Genomic DNA, 20185 nt, shown 5'->3' with positions numbered 1-20185 from the left:
ATGATGAACCATTATCAGTTATTTTCCACATTGGAAGTTTCCTAAGTGCTTCAATAGGTGCTAGAGGCTCATGTCTACTGTCGGACGGAACAAACGAAGCAGCGAGGATGTGAAGCAGTTTAGGACAGCTCGGTAATTAATCTCACTCAGCCAGCCAGTGAGAGAGCGGTGCATGATGGGACGGAGGCAGGGCATAGCTCAGTGCGCCTTGCTTGTTAGCGCCAACCTCCTATGGGCGGCCTCTGGAGAGGAGCGAGGCCTGCCTGTGGTCAAAAGCGTTTAACAAACATCTGCTGCTTGGCTCGACCCAGTTCATCATTCATCGGCGGCTGTGATTTACGTTGCCGTGGCAACAAATAATGCTATGGGTGCAAATAGGTTTTTTTCAAGTATTGTATTGAGTAGTAGCAACATTCATGTTTGTTTGACATAGTTGTTTTGTCTCATTCCCTTCCTGAACTGGCCCTTATTTTTTGTTTTTTTATGTTGACTTTGCACCTGCAGCGGCTTTATTGGACCACTGGTTGGGGATCGAACACATCTACATAAAAAGTCAGCTATATGAACTCTACTAGTGTCGAGACGGACATATATTTTTAAGAAAGGCCTATCCATCTCAATATTGCATTTTTCCCCTTTAAAATTGCACGAAATTAATGGTAATCTTCTGTTCTTGTAATTTCTAGATCTAATTTCTTGATTGTAAAACGGCCACAGCGATACTGGTATCGGTCGCTGGCGCAAGTGCAGATGCCTTGAAATAAGACCGGGTATCTGATACCGACACTGGTTGTAGGAGCCATTTTGTGTACATGCATGTGGGTCACCAAGATGGCCACTAGGTGTCACCTAGTGTTAATTTTATCCGCCATTGTCAACCTCATCCCGTATTTATTTTGTCCATTTTTGGTCGACTATAAATCTAGCATTTAAGTCCTTGCTTTAGTCCAAAAAACATAATTTTATTCATCTAGTGTTAGTCAACAAAAACTGTCAACGTTTTCTCCACACACACAAACTCCACACACAATTACCACACTATGCCTCCATGCTACGAGCTAGTGAGTTAGCCAGCGTTAGTTAGCGGTCGATTTAACATTATTGTTGGAACGTCATAGCTGTTGGATTAATGTAACATTAGAACTATAATTGACTTTTTTCTTTAATCCACCTCCCATCTGTCCCATGTTTGCGCACGTTGCCCTCACTAGCTGCATATTTCAAAGGGGGTGTGTCACTGTGTGTCACATGACAGTGTCGCAATGACAGATTAGCAGAGACAAGATTATACAAAATGATATAATTTTTGTCGAATTTTTGTTTATAGAGCTAAAATGTCCATAGATTTTCGTCTCGTTTTAATTAGTCGACGAAAATGCATACCGATCTACCCTGCCTTCTTGTGCTATGGGAAAGATGGACCTTAACACTCGGAAACTATTACTATTAATTACGAGTTCTGCGCACGTGCGTTTGTTGTTAAAAATACACAAGCAGCTGATGTACCCTTTGCTCGTAAAACCGAACAATTACGGCAAATAATGAGTTGCAAAGGACAAGACATTGAATTGTGTATGCTACGTAACTGCGTTGATTCTAAAACAGCCTGCTAGCGGACGTTAACACCCTTATAAGTGTTAATATTTCTTGCCATTCACGAATCCTTCTGCGCTCTCCGCCATGTTGAAACTAGTGTTGTTCCGATACTGCATTAAAACAGTGGTATCGGTGAGCAAGTAACATGCCGATACCATTAATTGTGACGCTAATATAGGGTTTTGGATGCAGCATCTTGTGTCTTGCTCATGCACGACATTCACTGCATGCCGAGCTAAGATATCCTATCGGCCCTTGAATGCTCTGAACCAATGGCAGGACAGCTTCTCCATGTTGAGAAAAAAACCCGTAAAGTATCGGAGGCCAAAAAACGGTATCTGAACAACACTAGTTCTAATTTGAACTCGGAAACTCGGGTATCAAAATCAATTCCCAGTTGTCCAGTGGAAAATACGACATGAGGGGGCGTTCGCGTGCAATTTTCTACTTGACATGTATTTACCATCATTATGATACCACATCTGGGTAGCATAAAGTCCCAGTTATTGTTTATTAATGACGGTTTTAGTCTGGTCTAGTTTTAATCCGATGAAAAATGTGCGTTGACAAAATGATTTATGTTTAGTTTTGGTTGACAAAATTCAAACTAATGTCACCCCTGTTTCCTAAACGAGACTATTTAGGTAGCAGCTGCTCATCAGTTTCAGTTTCTGTAATTCGACATGGAGCAATACTGTTTTTTGACCACTATTAAGTTCGCTAGGAGTTTGCCACGTTGTGCTTATCATTTGAAAAGTTCAAACGTATTTTTGCAACACTCTGTCTGTCACACTTGGAAGATTGATAACGTGAGCAGATAAAATATGACATTTTGAATGCATTATCGAAGGCCATTACTACTCTTAAGGGATAATGTAGTTGATCCAAGTGGTGTGTTTTTAACCACGGGCAGAGCTGCAGATCAGGCTGCTGCAGTAATGATGATCGCATTGTGTGTTATCAGGATCATTGGGAAGCTGCTGTAATGATTGACATGCACCAATACATCATTCGTGGTGTTTGTAACATGGAACTTAAAAAGTTAAGTAACACCAAAAGAGTGTACAGGATATGAGTATCATTTCTAGCATAACTTGTCTGCTTTGAATAATTCTTCATTCCCCTTAATTGCGTTGTTTGACTCAGGCGGCTGCGCGGCGTTATTGAATTAAATATCAATTCATGTGTCTCTCGCTGCATCGCTTCAAAGGTTTCTCTGAACAGCGGCTAACCGCATAGCATATCAATAATGTAGCGTTCCGCGGAACGGGGGCCTGCTATGCTGTACATACGGCCCTCCTATACAGCAGAGACGCACATGCTCATCCCATGACACCGGCTCTATGATCTCATACTATTTTTTCCACCTGCCCAGCTCTCATTTAACTTTCCACAGTTATCGCTCATGCATTATTGATCAAGAGGTACTACTGGCCTTGAAGTACTGAATGTGTGCGGGAGAAACTTTTAATTTCTTTTATTTACAGCTTTGTGCTCAGAGCAGTGCCCTTTCCACCCACTTCTAGAACTGAGCACATTTTCTTCCTCAAGTATTTGTTTTATTAAGCCTTATATTCCGATAATAAATAGTTCCTGTCATTACTTATTCATGGCACATAATGTTTAAAATACTCTCTGTACTTGCAAGGAATGTTTCTTAGTCCATTAGCAGTTTGTCCATTTAAGAAATAATAGTTCAAGTTAATACCGCATGCCCACGGGGCATAAAAAAATCTGGGCAGACTCGATGCGGACTATACGTTGACAGAAATGGGAGCCTACTATTGGCACATTTATGGATTTGTGACTGTAGGGGCGCCTATTAATGTGCTCCAGCCACCATTGCCCCCCCCCCCCATCTCTCTAGTTTACATGATTCAAATTTAGCAGCAATCTGGTGAAAAACAAAAACAAACTTTTACATAGAGAATCTCAAAATGATCTTCCAACCTTGATGGCATGCTCCGCCCACATTAGATGTTACATTTGAAAAAAAAGTTGTAGTTGATTCAAACCAAAATAGCAGATGCTATGTTCAATTTTATACATAGGTCTTTAATACTTTTTCATGTGTCCTGTCATGATAGACCATTTTTACCAAATGACGTGTTTATTGGTGAAAATGGGGACTTTTTTGACGCTTCTGAGTGGGCTTTGCTCGTTCATATGAAAACATTTATTTTATTTTTACACCTGGGACATAGTTTTCAGGCACATTGAGACCAAGGTGATTCGATTTTCAAAATGAAAAACTGAGACACTACAATTGTGCTGAAAATTAAATCAACAACAAATTCTCACCAGGAACCATTTAAAAGATAAGGTAATTATTATTATAAAAAAATGCTAGTCAATCAGGTGGGTTGTGTTATTACTTTAGCTAATGCTAAATGCTATCTTGTTTGACAGTTCAACAGCGCTAAATAAAACAATGCACTCACCGTTATCCAACCTTTTTCGCTCGGTCCCGGTAGCAATTGGAAGTAGTTGAAAAATTGAAGAAAGGTGAAACTGCTCCAGATGTTTCCAATCAACTTAGCATGGGCAGAAGCCTACTGCACAGTAACCTTAGAAGAAACTCATTCTTTAGTATGACTGTAACAAGACATATCCGTCTCTCCGTAATTGCCTACGCAACATCTTTACACAGACGGGTAGTGCAGATGTGTGCTGTGGTTGCTACACGACATCCTGCCGCTAGCTCGACAGCGCAACAACAGCAAGCGAGCGCCTTTCCTCGGAGGCGTCGGTAGCAGGTGTGTTTCAGGGTGTGCGCAAAGACATGCCGTGAGATCCAGGCGGCGGCCATGCATGAAGCGTGCACACATCATCGCACTCGTCTGCCTTCTGCTTTCTTTTTTTTTCTTTATCAGGGAAGAAAGATAACGGAAGTGCTTGGCTTACCGACTAGCCCACACAATTGAGCTGAGGACTTTGAATTGAAGTTATTTTCCCAGGGATCACCCCCCTGAAATGTTGACGAGTCGAGCATATCTGCCTCTCTGCTGTGTATGGAAAATTGTCAATGTGCCATTTTTCCTACTCCCTGAGAGCTAACAGAACAAATAAAATACATATTTGTGCCATTTTGAGGCGGGATAGGCAAGACGCCATTTTCAAAACTGTGGAGGGAGTCAAGCTGGGCATACACTGTAAGGTTCATTTCAGAGTCCAGCTCACAGCGAGTTAATCGCCCATGATAGAGCCAAAAGCGAGAGGTAGCTAATGCTAACAAGTGGAGTACTGTTCCACTTAAGTCCTGTAGGTGTCAGTAGCATACATTCAAATTGTGCCCAAATGTCAGAATGATAAATCAAGAAGAAGAATGGGTGGCCGTAATTTCTACAGACAAAAATGTATGATAAAATCTCAACAACCATGCTAGCGGAAACCAAACCATATCATTTTAAGTGAGTTCCAGTGCTCACATTTTGACAACAGCATAATTAGGAATTCACCTGAATAAGCCCAAATCAAAATCAGGTATCCCATACAGATGGGCAATGCTAAATTGCAAAAGAACAGATTATTTAGGGCTGGGTTTAAAAAAAAAAACACAAATCGATATATCAAATCGATTTTCCTTTCAAGCCCAATATTGATTCATAAAACCATGAATTGATTATTTTATATATCTTTTTTTCCTCATAAATTCTTAAGAAATAAGAATTTTAAAGGACACATTTTTTTGTATCTTACTGTTTTCTTGAAATTTACCATTCACATGAATTTATCGTTAAAGTATTTTTCTTACATTTATGAAAGGGCTGATTTATTGCACTTTAAGACAATTCAGAGTATTATTAATTTATATTACAATTATTGAATTCGATTATTTTCATCTCACCCTTGCTGATGTCAATGTTTGTGTAACACTTAAGTGATCATAACGTGTTACTTTCATTAATAAACTGAATCATTTGACCAGTTACTGCCTCCACAAAATGTACTTTTGAATTTTACATTTGTGGAGTTTTTATCATGATCTTGACATTTAGGAAGAATTGATGTGCCATAATAATCGGCATCGGATTGAGTTGAAGGGAATTGAATTGAATCAGAAAAAAATCCAATCAAACTGGACTCTTGTAAATCGAAATTGAATCGTTTGAGGAAATTAGAATCGATACTCAGCCCATATTTACTGTATATCATGTGAAATTGTGCCAAAATGATTAAAACCCTACTCAAGTGCAGTTTCTATACTTTTCCGAAGTCTTTCGTCATGTCTCCTTGGCTTTCTTTCAATTTTCCCAATAATGAGCAAAACGTTCTACAGTTTATTTTTGAGCTGCGTCTTTGTGGTGCTTCAACAAAAGGGTGTCCGGTGTTTTCCTCGCTTTTTCCAAGGTGCACAATGCACCTCTGTGTGTGTGCGTTAAGATGTGAGGCGGGTGACGTCATGGCTGGCAGAAGCTGAGTCCCACTGTGTTTGCGAAGCCGTGACATGAGCGGGGCAACATTGTTCCTTTTCAATCCTAGCGCTCGCTTCCAGTCTGAGGCTCCGGTCGAGCGAATCAAAGTATAATTGGCGTATTTCCCATGTTGGACAGCTACAGTGTGGTCACTGAAGGGATGCAAATGACATTATTTAGGAGGCATTCACCGAAATAAACTCCTGGCTAATTAGTGCACTTTGTTTTGCTTGTGTGACCAACTGTGTCTACTGTGCAGCTGCTCTCTGGTGGGATTCAAGGAGGTGGTCTGTTAACTGTGCTTGGGTTCATTCGGAGGGCTAACTATTCACATGTACACTACACAAACATTCAAACACATTTTTACTCTATTAATTTGTCAATCACAGGTTAGACTGAAACCCTTGTTACCCGTGATTGTTAATTGTCCGTATCAACCAAGACTTTCTGGCCAATTTTTATTTCCTAACCTTTTCCAAAAAATAAGCAGACTCACAAAAGTATGTGCTCGTAATTTGGATGAGGACACCAATTTGGGTTATGTTGCCATCAGAGGAGCTTAATGCTCCCGTAAACCGAGGACTTAACACTTAACACAGCCTACTCAACACAATATATATTGTGCCTAGCCAAATGGAAGTCTGGTAGCGACAGGTTATATCCTCTTCAGCCAGCATTATTTACGTGTCTAACCACAGCCTTATTTTTTCAGTTTCAATGACATACCTCTCAACAAACATGTTTATTGTTTCAACAAAATGTTCGATAGCAGATTCTTAGAAAAAAAAGACTTTACGCAGTTTTTCAGTTAGCTTTTGGTTGCAATTGGGAAGCTACATTTAAAAACTTGAACACAAACATGGACGCCCGCAACATTTCAGAACGATCACGTCAGTGCCTAATCGAGTGCTAATCGAGGTTAAAAAAAAAACACAATTTCCACAAGTAAAATCATTTTAACACTGCACATTGAACTCATTGACAGCACACTTAGGAATTTCATATTAGGCGGGAGGCCTTTTTGGACTTATATTAAATTAGCATACTTGCTAGACACAAAATTATTTCCTAGCTCCTGTTCAGAATGTCTGCTCAGTCAATTAGGGTCAAGTGTTAAATGAGTAAAAAAAATAAAAAATAAAAAATAAAAAATAAAAATAAAATAGCATTAAGTGGAATAGCTGCCTGTCACATGAACATGGACTAACACGACACCGTTGAGTGACCACGTCGGTCTACTTAAATCTGATTGTCTTTAAAACAAAACACAAGGTGATGTCAAATCTGAGAAACTGACTAGTAATTTGGTGAATGCTGCTTTTTTGGTTAGCGTGTTCAAATGGGCTCGACAGGAGTAACATCACATCTTTTAAATGAGATGCTACAGATAGATACCGCCTGTTATTTTCACCACTCGTCTTAAGCTAATGAGGACAACTGGCAAATGATTACAGCATGGCGTCTAGTTAAGTAAATATGGTAATATTCAGTGGACTATAGCACAGAATTAGCTCCTCATAGACAAGTGGCCCATTTCACAGTACAATGTTCATTTCCTTAATGTTTTAATGTGTTTTTAAGGGAGCAGGTGCCTCCATTTGTAGACATATAATTGCAGGACTGTGTGGGGTTCCAACTGTAGCTCAAATCAGCGAGTAAATCACCAACTGATTTGAAGTCCATTAAGTACAGGCAAAAAATAAACATCCGCACAGCAGTGTTTGCCAGAATGGTATTTCTGCAGTGCGCTGTGTTCTCTTTGTGTGGATATAAAAAAAGAAAATGATTGAGGAGAGAAAGGCTTCTTGTCCAAACGTACGCTTAGAGAGGCTCCTTTCATTAGCTATGCTAATCTGCTTGACACGTGACCCCTGCTGCAGCTCGCTGGCTCCCCATTCCACGTTGGTTTTTCTCCTCTCCAAATGCCAGGGTCCTCTCCTCTTCCGCTTTTTCTTCTTGTTAAACTTTCCAGATCATTGGCTTCTGTTGTTGCGTGTTCTCATACATACTGACAGAAACATGATGTGACTTGAGAATTCAAGACTCTTCCGGATGGATTCCCGTATATCCGACTCTACAGATACATTCTACGCAGATGATTGTTTCGATCATTGACCTGACAGTTTGGTCCTGATGGCAGAAAGTAAAACTTTTCAATAATAATTATTTATTTGAATGTAACTATTTTGACCGTTCATAAGTTAGGCCCAGGAGGTTAACAATGATGTCGATATTTAGTTAATTGTGTCTGAAACAAAATTGAATGCACTACTTGGCTACAACCAGCAGAGGTGTTGTTGATTCACTGACCTCGCTTTGTATAGAAGAAGAAGAATGTGCCAATAATAAATGGGAATTTGATTCAGTATAACAAATACATACATGATATTATTCTGCACCTGGCAAGGGTGTTGTTACTCTCAACAAGTTTACTGTCAAAAGAGGATCTGGCTATTTTATTGTATTTTTATTCTTATTTAGTTTTAGGCTTCTTGAAATAATAATAATTATCCGGAAAATCACACATTTCATAGTTTTTTCTATCTAAAATTGATATGAGCCTTTTTTTTTTAACAATACTTTGATTGAGGTCTGCGTTCCACTTTTTTTTGATGAGTGGCCCATCCTGCACATCATTTCTTGTTTATTTCATTAATCCATGCTTTATTTTCTATATAAAGCCTCTGCTTTTGTCGTTTGATGAATTTTAAAAGGTGACATCAGCTAGCGCTCTAAGCTAACAAACATCCTCCTTAATTACAGTTTTTGTTCTTTTTCTATTTTTATTTAACATCAAACCCATAGAGCAGCAACTGGCTCTAATTTGGTAGATTCCTATTAGAGCATAATTACCACATGTTGGATGATGTCACTTACTCAGAGATGATGAGGTGTTGAGAACGGCTAACCTCTGTCAATTAATATGATAGATGAGTCGATAAGGGATATAGGAGGGATATTTGCTGTAACTCGGTTAGTCAAGAGGTAATGATTTGAAATTCCCTCGCCTGGCTTTAATGACGACGGCTATTAAAAGTGGTGTTTCTTACACGTGTAATTATTTCTTTATTGATTCGTCAGCATCTCGGGGAATGGTTTTCAGTGTGAAATATATCCTCTGGCTATGATAACCTGTCCCATTTGCAATCACGAGACAGAAAGTACACCCCAGGAGAACGTGGGAAGTGCGGCCGTGAGTGTCCAATCGTGTAATTGTGGGCCGATGTGTTAGTGTTTGGAACGTTCCTTCTCTGGGTGGGGCGGGGGACAACCGCGTCTACCATTTTGGACAGTGCAAAGTTTCAAAGGAGGAAAAGAAAAACAGGACGTAGCAACAACAATATTTCGGATGTGTGATGGATGATTGAAAGGCATGAATAAATGTACCTGTCTATGTGTTAGCGTATTGAGTTGATATTCAAATTGTGTATAATTGTTCAAGGGGGGCATTATAGGCTACCTCACTCTTATTTGTCTTAAGTAAATGAAGTACATGTTGAATTTAGAAGGGTGCCACTATTTGAGGAACTACTGTAATAAATATTGGATTACAGCACAACATGATTGTGTGTTTTCAAGGGAGCAGGTGTGATACGGTGCAATTCACTCCAATTACAATACGTTTCACTCCAATTGCTTGATTACTTCTTGATGAAACCAAAATGTCGCCCAAGTAATACAGGATTTGGCCAAGACTTTGGCGAGAACCTTGGCGCGATTTGAGACGCAACAGATGATGAAATAATCAAAATGGACGTTTTTGGCTGTTAATTATTGGCACAATTAGTAACTAGAAGGAAACATATTTTTTGTGATGCATCTCAATTCTATGAAATGATTTGCATATTACAGTTTTTCAAATTGCCCCGTGTCATTGTAGACAATTATGTTTGTGTGACCATTTTTTAAGTTTTATTCCCAAAATGATAAGAAGAAAGTTTAAAAAATGAGAAGGTATCCTGAATGTGATGTTCTATTCGTACCCTGCTGTTTTAGCCAGTGGAATCCACTCATGTAGGAGCGCTCTCTCATCTGTTTTTCCCTCTTTTTTCTTCTTCTTCTTCTTCTTCCAGACTGCGAGGCGAGGATAGGGATGAAGATGAGACCTCCCGGCCCTCTGCTGATTCTGCTCTATGCCACACTGTCAAAGTGTCTCAAGGTGGTCTCCAAGAGAGGCTCAGGTATTTAACAATCCGTCTCCACGGCGACAACCCTGCGCTGTGCTTGCATACCGCAATGTTCTAATGAGTCTATCTGCGACTGTCTCTTCTTTAGACGGGTGGTGTTATTCAAGGCTTTTGAATATAAATAGCATGACTGACTCCAAGCAGGGATTTTTTTACGCAGAATGTGCCCTTCGAATAATATGTTTCCAAGTTGTGCATGTTTAAGATGCGGATGCTGATTTGTAGCTGTAGTGCACCGTGGTCAGGATTAGGGATGTTTGATACCACTTTGATACCACTACTGATACCAAATGCCGATACCGCTAGTAAATACAATTCCCCACCCATTAATGACAGAAGATTTTAAAGAAAGACCTATGTATCCCAATATATAATTTTCCTTGAAATTGCATGCAAGTTAATGGCAACTTTGTATTCATATCATTTCTAATTTCTTGTCCCTGATCGTAAAACGGCCACAGGAGTGCGGCCGATAGTGGTATCGGTCACCGCCGTGAGTACCGATACCTTAAAATAAGACTTGTATTGGCACCATTTATAATTGGTATTAATTATGTGCTGATTTTCACTGTATGTTATTTTGGCGCCCCAACTTCGAGTTACAAACAGTTGCTTGGTCTATTAATTATTTTTTGCTTTGTGTTGTGACCCGAAAATATATTGACTGGAAAAAAAAAATCTAACTCACAAATACATACAGTAGAATAATGTCCACTTTCCTGATGTCACTCCCTATGCCACGTCCTTTAAAGGCACACATACAACATCATAACTCAAGGTACCAATGTGGAATTTGAGAACGGTTTAAGTGCTTTGGTGACATTCAACACTTTGACTTGAGGCGGCCGTGGCTCAGGGTGTAGCGGCGGTCATTCAGTAACCAGAAGGTCGGCTGTTCGATCCCCGCTCACCCCATGTCCTGTGTCCTTGGGCAAGGCACTTCACACACATTGCCTCCAGTGCTGCTCACACTGGTGCATGGAAGGTGCGAATTATTGGTGGTGGTCGGAGGGGCTGTAGGCGCACACTGGCAACCACGCTTCCGTCAGCCTGCCCCAGGGCACTTAAGTAGCTTAGCGCCACCACAGTGTGAATGTGTGAGCGCATGAATAATGCATCCATTCCATTGTAAAGCGTCTTTGAGTGTCTACAAAAGCGCTCTATAAATCCAATGCATTATTATTATTATTATTACTTGTGTCCAGGGTTAGCGCATAGCCGCCATTTGTGATGGTTCCTGCCAACGTTGTCCTCTGTGTACACAATAGTGTGTGCGTGTGCGTGTACACGCAGACTATAAAGTGTGTGTGCGTGTGTGTGTGACACAAGCTTTTAAAGCAGGATTTTGGCCTCCACTCTTGATTAAAACATTGATTGAGTTATATATCCTTGCAGTTAATTATGTCTCCATTTAATTAGATGACAAGTTTATGAAAATATACAAGATAAATTGGACGCTTTTGACAGAAGCCAAAGCACACATTTTAATCAGTCAGTTCCAGGAATTGTTTGAATGAATGATTTTTTTTTTTACCCAAAAAAAAGTCTTGATGGGATGATTTTACACATTCTAAATTATGTTGGTTAAAATAGCCCATTCATTTATACAATCATGATAAGGACTATAACGATGCCATAAAATTAATCATACCCTGGCCAAATTTTGAGTTGAAGCTGTAAATGGCACAAGGAAACTGCAAAAGTCTGTAAGTTACAGTTTTAATAGATATTATAGTCTCAATACATTCATATCCACTATTCAAATTTGTATTATGAGAATGCACTACGACCATGTTTACCTCAAAATTTCTACAAGTTTTTGTTAAAAATGGGAATATATTTGATTAAAATGTCTGCTTCTTGTGTTTTAATTTATCTAATTAGAAAATGCCCATTCAACACAAAAAGTCACTTGTAACTTGTATGTTCATATTTAATATTTGTTTGTACTTTTTTTTTTTTTTAAATCTAGAGTATATATACACAATGTATATGACTGATGCATATAGTAAGAATCAATAGGGACGGGGGTACTAATAAGCAATGGCTTCTACCCGTCAGCCCTTCTTTTTCGGATGTGTGTCCAAAAGGAAAACATGAATAAAACAAAACAAAACACACACAGTATATGCATACAGTATACTGCATGTAAGTATATAAACAAAATATGTTCAATGTAAACACTTGTTTTTTTACCCATGCATTTCCATGTGGTTGATAAGTGTTGCATAAAACAGTTGTACATTGGGAGCCTTCACAGCAACAAATGTAAAGGCATGGAGTTTGTACAATCAAATTGCCAGGTGTGGAAACGCGGCATTAGCTCGACCCCCTTCCATCTGCAGTGAGTGACAGCTCCCAAATGATCCAATTTGGCAGCGACTGGGTTGCCAAGGGTTAACGTCAAGTCATTTTGCTTTCTAAATGCCAGCAAATTGACTATCAATTGGTAACAAAGGCAAAGGTCACAAGAGGAAAAGGAAACTGAAAGTGAGAACTTTTGGTGAATGCATATGAGCGTTTAGCTCTTTCAAACACTGTACATGAGCATGTCTAGCTTAAAACTTGATGAAGCAGCATGTGGCTATCTATCTATCTATCTAAATTCATCCATCCATCCAACGCCTCATCTTCCCGAGAAGTCATTTGCATAGCAATCCGAAGCTAAAGATTTTACTTACCATTGGCTACTCCACTCAGCAGAAGGGCAACAAATGCATAATTAATGCACTTCCACCATGACAAAGGCAGTTTGCTCTGAAAATGGTGTTCAGTTCCTGAAATCAGTTTTGGAAGTGCCTGAAAGATGAGCAATTTTGTAGGCTATACACCAAATATAGTTGAAATCAAAAGTTGAACTGTAATCCAGGACATGTTTCTACATCTCAACCAATCAGCTATCCTGTTTCAAATGTACAGATTGCACTGGACTTCACGTCTTCTTTTTTTTTAAATTCACAATTTACAAATAGAATGCGGGTATAAAATGCTCAAGTATGTCAAAAATTGTAAAAAGTGAAGAGCTTGCAAAATGTGTACGTATCCGCATTAAAGGATTTTGTGATGCCTGATGAGTCAAAGACGGACACGTGGCCAATTAAATAATATATTTCTATATGCACCTCCCTGGTATTAATCTTGTTGCTGTTAGCTAGCAATCAATCCCACACATTTGACCGCATTTTTAATGAAACTAATTACCAATTTTCGAGTGAATGATTAATCAATGATTACGATCATGCCTAATATTTCCTTTTATACCATCTCTCGATCAAGTGGGTCCTCTGGGTCAAATATTGATAGCAGGGGAAGTCAATAATAGCTGCAGCTAAAGGTCAAAGTTGACAGTGTGCCACTTTGTTGCTTGGCTATTTAATGGCACTTTGACAGGCTTGCCTCTCTTCCGGAAATATTAGGGATGGAAGGAATGGAATGTAGAGCATCCCACCAAAAGACTGATGATCCAGAATCAGAGTCTTCTCATTTGTTATTCTAGTTCCTGCTTCCAAAAACTCATGATTGGGTTCCACAGTCTCAAACAACTAACGTTTGCATCCACCATGCGGTCTCCGTTTTCTTATGGTCTCTCTCCTACTGTAAATACAGTGATACGCTTGTTGTCCTCCATTGTTGTCCTTTTTTCTGTCATTCTGACTGATGTGTTTAACACAATGTGGTTTTCTCCTGATTTGCGGACTGGTTTCGCGCTCGTTCCTGGTTGGCTGCTGCTCGGCAGGCGATGGGTGGAGCATCAATTTTGAATGTTTTGATTATAATTTGTTACAGAAATCCATCAGACCCCACTTTTAACCCAGAAAGTAGGGTCAAATTAAATTAATAACACACAAACCAACCCCACCCCCTTTTTTTTTTTTAAACAAAGCAACCATTTTCGTGGGTTGTGTGTGGGTTATTCCTTTGAGCCAACATTTTGGGTTAATTGAAGTAGCTGATATAATTGAATCAAAAATGAACTAAGCCAATTTTTTCAATGAATTGGGTCAAATTAAATGAATAACCCACAAAGCAACTCAATTTTGGGTTGTTTAGTGGGTTATTCATTTGACACAACCTTTTGGGTTAATTGAGTAACCCAACTGAATTTGGTCCAAAATAAACTTAAACCACTTTTTGAGTTATTTAACTCAATGAATTGGGTCAAATCAAATTAATAACCCACAAAGCAACTCCATTTTGGGTTGTTTTGTGGGTTATTGATTTGGCCCAACTTTTTAGGTTGATTGAATAACCCAATTGAATTTGGTTAAAAATGAACCAACCTGTATTTTTGAGTTATTAAAAAAGTTGGATGAAATTCAATTAATAACCCACAAAGCAACTGAAATATATGTTTGTGTGTGTGTGTTTTGGGTTGTGATGGTGGGGATTGAATAATTCAAAAAGTTGTGTCAGTCCTTTTTTTTTGTATGTGCACAATTTGAGTTTATTTTTGATCCAACTGTTTTTAGAGTGCAAGACTTTTGATGTGGAAAACTGATCGGCCGAACAGAGGTGGTACTTTGAAGTGGTGATGTCTCATTAGCGATGTTTTAGTAGATATTTCAGTACCTTAAAAAGTATTTTCCAGTCAGAGCACAGGTGCATTGTAGTATTTAGCTCTTAATTTGAATAGATGACTTTGCCATGGCAAATGAATAGTCATCGTGCTCTAGTGCCTGAGCATTATTAGTCACTGACAGATTGAGCAAGTCTGCAGGTTGGCTGTCCATGTTTAAGATGAAAGGTAGGGCTAAAGGAGATGAATTGGCTGATAAAGCCCCTGGTGGGAGATTGTTTTCTGGTTCAAAGGTTTTGGACATTTGTCTTCATGTGCCGCACATGAAGGAGATGGAGTGGCTGGACTTTCACGGCCTCTATTAAATTAACTTCAAGTGACCACCTCTGGCTTCTTACATGCACCTGGAGCAATGTCATTTATAAGCGTCTGTTGCCTTTTATGCAATGTGTAAGGTTCACCATGAGGAAATGGGGAGATTATTGTTCCCCTGCATTGTTTACAGACGATTCCAGATCCGATGGGAATTCTCCAATTCTTTTCTTCTGTAGAATTGCGAGAGCAGTTTAGAATTCTCCACCATGAATAGTTATTGTGGAAAGATCAGCTATGAAGGCCAGATTGGCCCTCAAGAGATGCTTTTTGTTCAATTGATAGTCTCCCCCAATTTCTCTAGACATTCCCAAGATGAAGCATACGGAAGATTATTCTACGTAGAGTCAGCTTGCACCTACATTACTGCAATTTAATGAGTTTGCCAAAGGTGTGCAAGTGTCTCTTATTCCCTCAATTCCAGCTCTCGGCTTTTAATGACCAGTCAGACCTTGCACAATTGGATATCAATTGGGTTAGATTGCCTGTGCTGGTATACGATTGTCCAATTATATCTGCACAGGCTTTGCATGTCCCATATCAAAGGCTGGATTTACTCCACAGGTCAAAGCGCTCAATTCCGATTCATGGCTATCTAGATTTATTTTCCATTACCTGAAACACACTTAAACAACTAATCAAGTGTCAACATTGGGCAGTGACAACCCACGAGTACCCATCCATCAATCCAATTTCTCCAGCGCTTGTCCTCATTTCGGAAGGTGGATGAGCTTGAGATTATCCTAGCTGGTTTTGCATGAGAGGCGGGGTATATCCTTTTTACCAAGCGCATGCTAACATCAATAAACATATGCTATACTCTAGACTAGATGCTATTTTGTTTTCTCTTCGCAATCCCACAAGAAATATCCAAGATGGAATTTTGTCACTTTGAAGCATGTAGTGAAGATCCATGCCTAGAATGCTGCTGGCCATCCCCCTTAGCGTGGGCCCCATGCAGAGAAATCTTCTCTTTGCTCACTGTTTGCATCGTCTCAGCCCGATTAACACCTCCTAGGTGCATGTAAGACTTGATAATCCTCAAAGTGGCATAAGTAGGCCAGCGATGGCACAAACACTGTCGCTTAAAGACCAAACATTTAAAAAAAAAAAGGGGGAAAAAGTCTCGCTTTAGGCCCCCACTGCCGAGACATTAAGATGAGAATTTTCAGTAGTACTATGAGAGTAGCCATAACAATTAGCGAAGCTGCTAATCAAGAGCTAGCATTTCTCATAACATACAATCATGATCCTCGACATCAAGAAGTCACAGGATGTGACCGCTGCAGATATATACACAATACATTTGCAGGAGTCAATGAAAAACATGATTTCAATTGAGTGGGTCTGGTGATCAATACAACATGTCTGACCCGTATAACAGTCACTTGCGTTTCCATCAACAAGGCTGAAATATGATTTTGGCGACGTTAATACAGCAAACATACATGAAGACTAATAAAAACATAAAGACAGCCCTGAGGTTGTTTTTTACAACACATTTTATCGCTGTATTGGGTGACGTGCAAAGGGGGATTTGAAAGAGATATGACAGTATACTTGGGATGACCGTTTGATAACATTCCCTAGTTCAAACATGGGGAAAAATATAGATTAACGGTTCTTTAAACAATTTCAAATGTGACAATCTCTACGAATTAACTTCTGTTTCCACAAATTCACTTCTGTTTCCATGCCTGCATATCATATCATCTTTAGCCGTTATTGCGGTTGAGATTATATTATTATTTCATACCACATTAGCATTCCAGTATTCTGACATGTGGTCACTCCACGTTGTGTGCATACATTTATGTTCTAGGAAGATATGTGACTGAAGGTAAGGCAGGCTACTTTATTTATATACTTTTGCACGTTTAATACACAAGGCAACTCAATGTGCTTCACACAAGCAAAAACACAACACTCAACATTTATTTACAAACCGAAGTACATTCAGAAGCAAAGCAGAGAAAAAAGTAGCTTATCAAAATGGCTAAAATAGGAAAATATGTGCACATTGACAACATTTTAACACAGCATTATGTTGTGTCAATGTGCACATATTTTCCTATTTTAGCCATTTTGGTAAGCTAAGTTAATTAAAAAAATTTTTTAAATACCTTAAATAAAATGTGAAAATAAAATACCTTAAAAAGCACTGTTTTTAACCTCGATTTAAAAGCATTTACACGCAGGACTGATTGCACCTATGTTGAGTGCATTCCATCTGTATGCTGCATAACAGCTAAATGCTACTTCACCATGTTTGCTTTGAACTCTGGGCTCTAAATTGACCCTAGTCTGCAGAACATCAGAGCCCTAGTGGATTTATATTCAATTAGCATTTATTTAATGTATTTAATGTAAAGCCAAACATTTCAGTGACATAATTTAGTAGTTGGAGTACATTTATCGAACATAATGATTTTTAAAAAATGAAAGAAAAAAACATTATCTAATAAAAAAATAATAATAATTCAAAATGAATCATGCTCAAAAGCGATAGGATGAAGTCACAAAAATGATGTAGTTCTACCTTGCCTTACAATTTCAGACATAAGCATGCAAAAACTCATAAATCTAATATTGCAATGTACAAACAAAGGACATGCCTCCCGGGGAGGCAAACACACAGCCCCTAGATTAGATTAGATTTCATGTTGAGTTAGAGACACTGAATATGAATTCCATGGGTTTGCAAATGTTCTACATTAATCAAAGAATAAACATAGTATTTTAAAGATTTTTATAAATTTTTTACTTATTGAATGCAGGTGGAAGTTCATAATTCAACATGTTCAGGCCTGCATAAATGCTGCCGCCACACTGGTGTAAATGAAATGAAAAAAGCATGAGACGATTGGTCAATGCCATAAATTCTCTTTAGCCGTTCATACGTGTCATTTCGCCATGAATCAGTGCACGGCGACCGACAAAACACGGCGACTTCGCTTCAGAGGCTCGCTCTGCTAGATATCTGACAGACACAAACTATCAGGCTTCATCCATCAGACTCTCCATCACAGGCTTATCTGCTTCATTCAGACCAGGGTCCGCGTCTTGGCTGAAGAGCTGCCCATTAAGAAAAAAACCAAAAGAAGTAATGAGAGCAGACATGGGCCGTTTGAGTGAGGTCCTGTTTACCCTCGCAAACCTAATTACAAGTTTGCGACAGCTTTACTGGTAAACTGTTCTTCCTTTGAATGTTCTGAACTCCTGTTTCCAAGTGTCAGATTAATGCCGGAGGCCTCCGTGGATGAAGGATAGAGCTGACGTCATGTAGCGAAACAGCATGTCACGCCCTTGACTCTCAGTTTGGAAACCCAGCTTTAATATGTCCACATGCATCAAGCATTTGCATTACAGCGGTGCGTTCAAGGGCCTCGGCCTTATCGTGTAGTCCGGTTTCCAAGTGCCTCATATGTATGTAATTGTAAGGATTCCTCAATGGCTAAGCAGTTGCAGAGTGTGAACGCGGTCCATCAATCAGTGTCAGTCGAGTCAAAAGGTTGAATGGAGGTAGAATTGAATCATCATGCAAGGTCGTCATCGCCCTCCGCTTCGGACCCCCTCGTCCTTGCCGGGTTGTGAAGCGGCAAATGTGCGGGATTAGTAATTGCTGGCCTCCTCTTTGCCCTCCGAGCCTCTCCACTTTAGCTGGCCCATACAGGGACAACAGTATAAAAAAAAAAAGGGCAACATGATTGCTGTGTCTATTTATGCATTTCATGAAAGCAGCAGACAGTACACACCAGTGAACACATCCAAGGCCTGCTGGCGAGGAATAATAGCTTTTAAACACAGGCTGCAGGGATGAGCGAACCACATGCAGCTCATGCACAAGAAACTGGCCAAGTGTGCTACTGTATGGCTTATGTTTGTCAGCCAGTTCAAATAGTTCAACAACAAAAATGATGAATTCAATTCCAATACATTTTTTTTTCAGAAATAGTATAATTCCGTTCCACTGATTTGCTCTTTCTTTGTGACCAGAACAATACCGTGTTTAATATAAAAATAAATATTGCTTAAGCGCCATATTGTAGAGAACGAACTATGTTGATGTGAAGGTAGTAATAATAAAACAAATTCCTGAAAATGTAATAAAATTTGCACTCATCTTGGTCAAAAACGTAATAAAACTCAATAATGTCATAATTACACAAATAATATAATTTAAAAAAATATATGTCTGATATTGTACAGTAACTTATTACATTACAACACTAAAAACTCTGATGTAACAGTGATCTTAACACATCTATGATTGTTTAACAATAAAACATGAACATCATTCACTCGCAGCCATTTTCATTGACGCAACCCCCTCGCTACCGGCTGTTTTACTGGATTTTGACTGATTTTGCAAGGCCCACAGAATATTGTGTTCTATTGCTATAAAAACATGGAACCTACCAAAAAAAAGATTAGTCTCTTCTTTCATCAGAAAAAAAATATATGTCTAACTGTTCCCGTCTTGCAGCAATTAGCATTAGAATGTAGCTAAGTTTCATCATCATTCCCACATCTGTATAGATTTTTGGGTAAATGGGCTTTTTCAACATGGCCCTGGTTGATCTCTTTTGCTCTGCTGCCACCTGCTGGCCGTTTTTGTAATAACTACCATTTCCTTAACCGTTCTTTGCAGTTGAGAGGCTGCATCAAAGCCTTCTGTATGCTCTAGCATAAAAAAAACCTAAAAAAATAAACATATACATACATCTTTGGGACACTTAAAACATTTTAAATATAACATATTTATACGTTTTTGGGGAGCAAATGAGTTAACATAAAACAAACATAACAACATAAAAAAAAGAACTGGTACATTAACACTTAGTACTCTCAGAATAACTTTTGTGGCAGAGCAAAAACTCTACAGAGTTGGTCTAACACTAAATAAATCTACTCTGTCAAATAACTCTAAAACTGACCCCCATTTAAATCAGACAGTGTTAAAAATACACTTAGTGGGTTAAAATGAACTCTGAAACATTTAACACCAAAATCGTAACACTCCAATTTTTGCTGTGAAACACAAAATGTAGAATTTAGACTGAAATGAACATATACAGTATATTACGTTATATTATATA

At 38.9% G+C, this 20185-nt stretch overlaps 1 protein-coding gene across 2 annotated transcripts in view; it reads left to right on the top strand.

The window, feature by feature from the left end:
• il1rapl1a (interleukin 1 receptor accessory protein-like 1a) overlaps positions 1-20185 on the top strand; it is a 233804-nt gene that overhangs the window by 20468 nt on the left and 193151 nt on the right. For both annotated transcript variants that reach the window (XM_086091901.1, XM_086091902.1), the window contains exon 2: positions 10085-10192. In XM_086091901.1, the coding sequence (XP_085948027.1) occupies positions 10105-10192 (88 nt within the window). In that variant the 5' untranslated portion in view covers positions 10085-10104. The remainder of the gene's footprint in view (positions 1-10084; positions 10193-20185) is intronic.

The sequence above is a fragment of the Leptonotus elevatus genome, chromosome 12 (assembly GCF_054856555.1).
Source record: "Leptonotus elevatus isolate MCC_2025b chromosome 12, RoL_Lele_1.0, whole genome shotgun sequence".
In the NCBI taxonomy this organism is placed as follows: domain Eukaryota; kingdom Metazoa; phylum Chordata; class Actinopteri; order Syngnathiformes; family Syngnathidae; genus Leptonotus; species Leptonotus elevatus.
The sequence above is the reverse complement of the archived record's forward strand: the minus strand, read 5'-3'. Positions and strand labels throughout refer to the sequence as shown.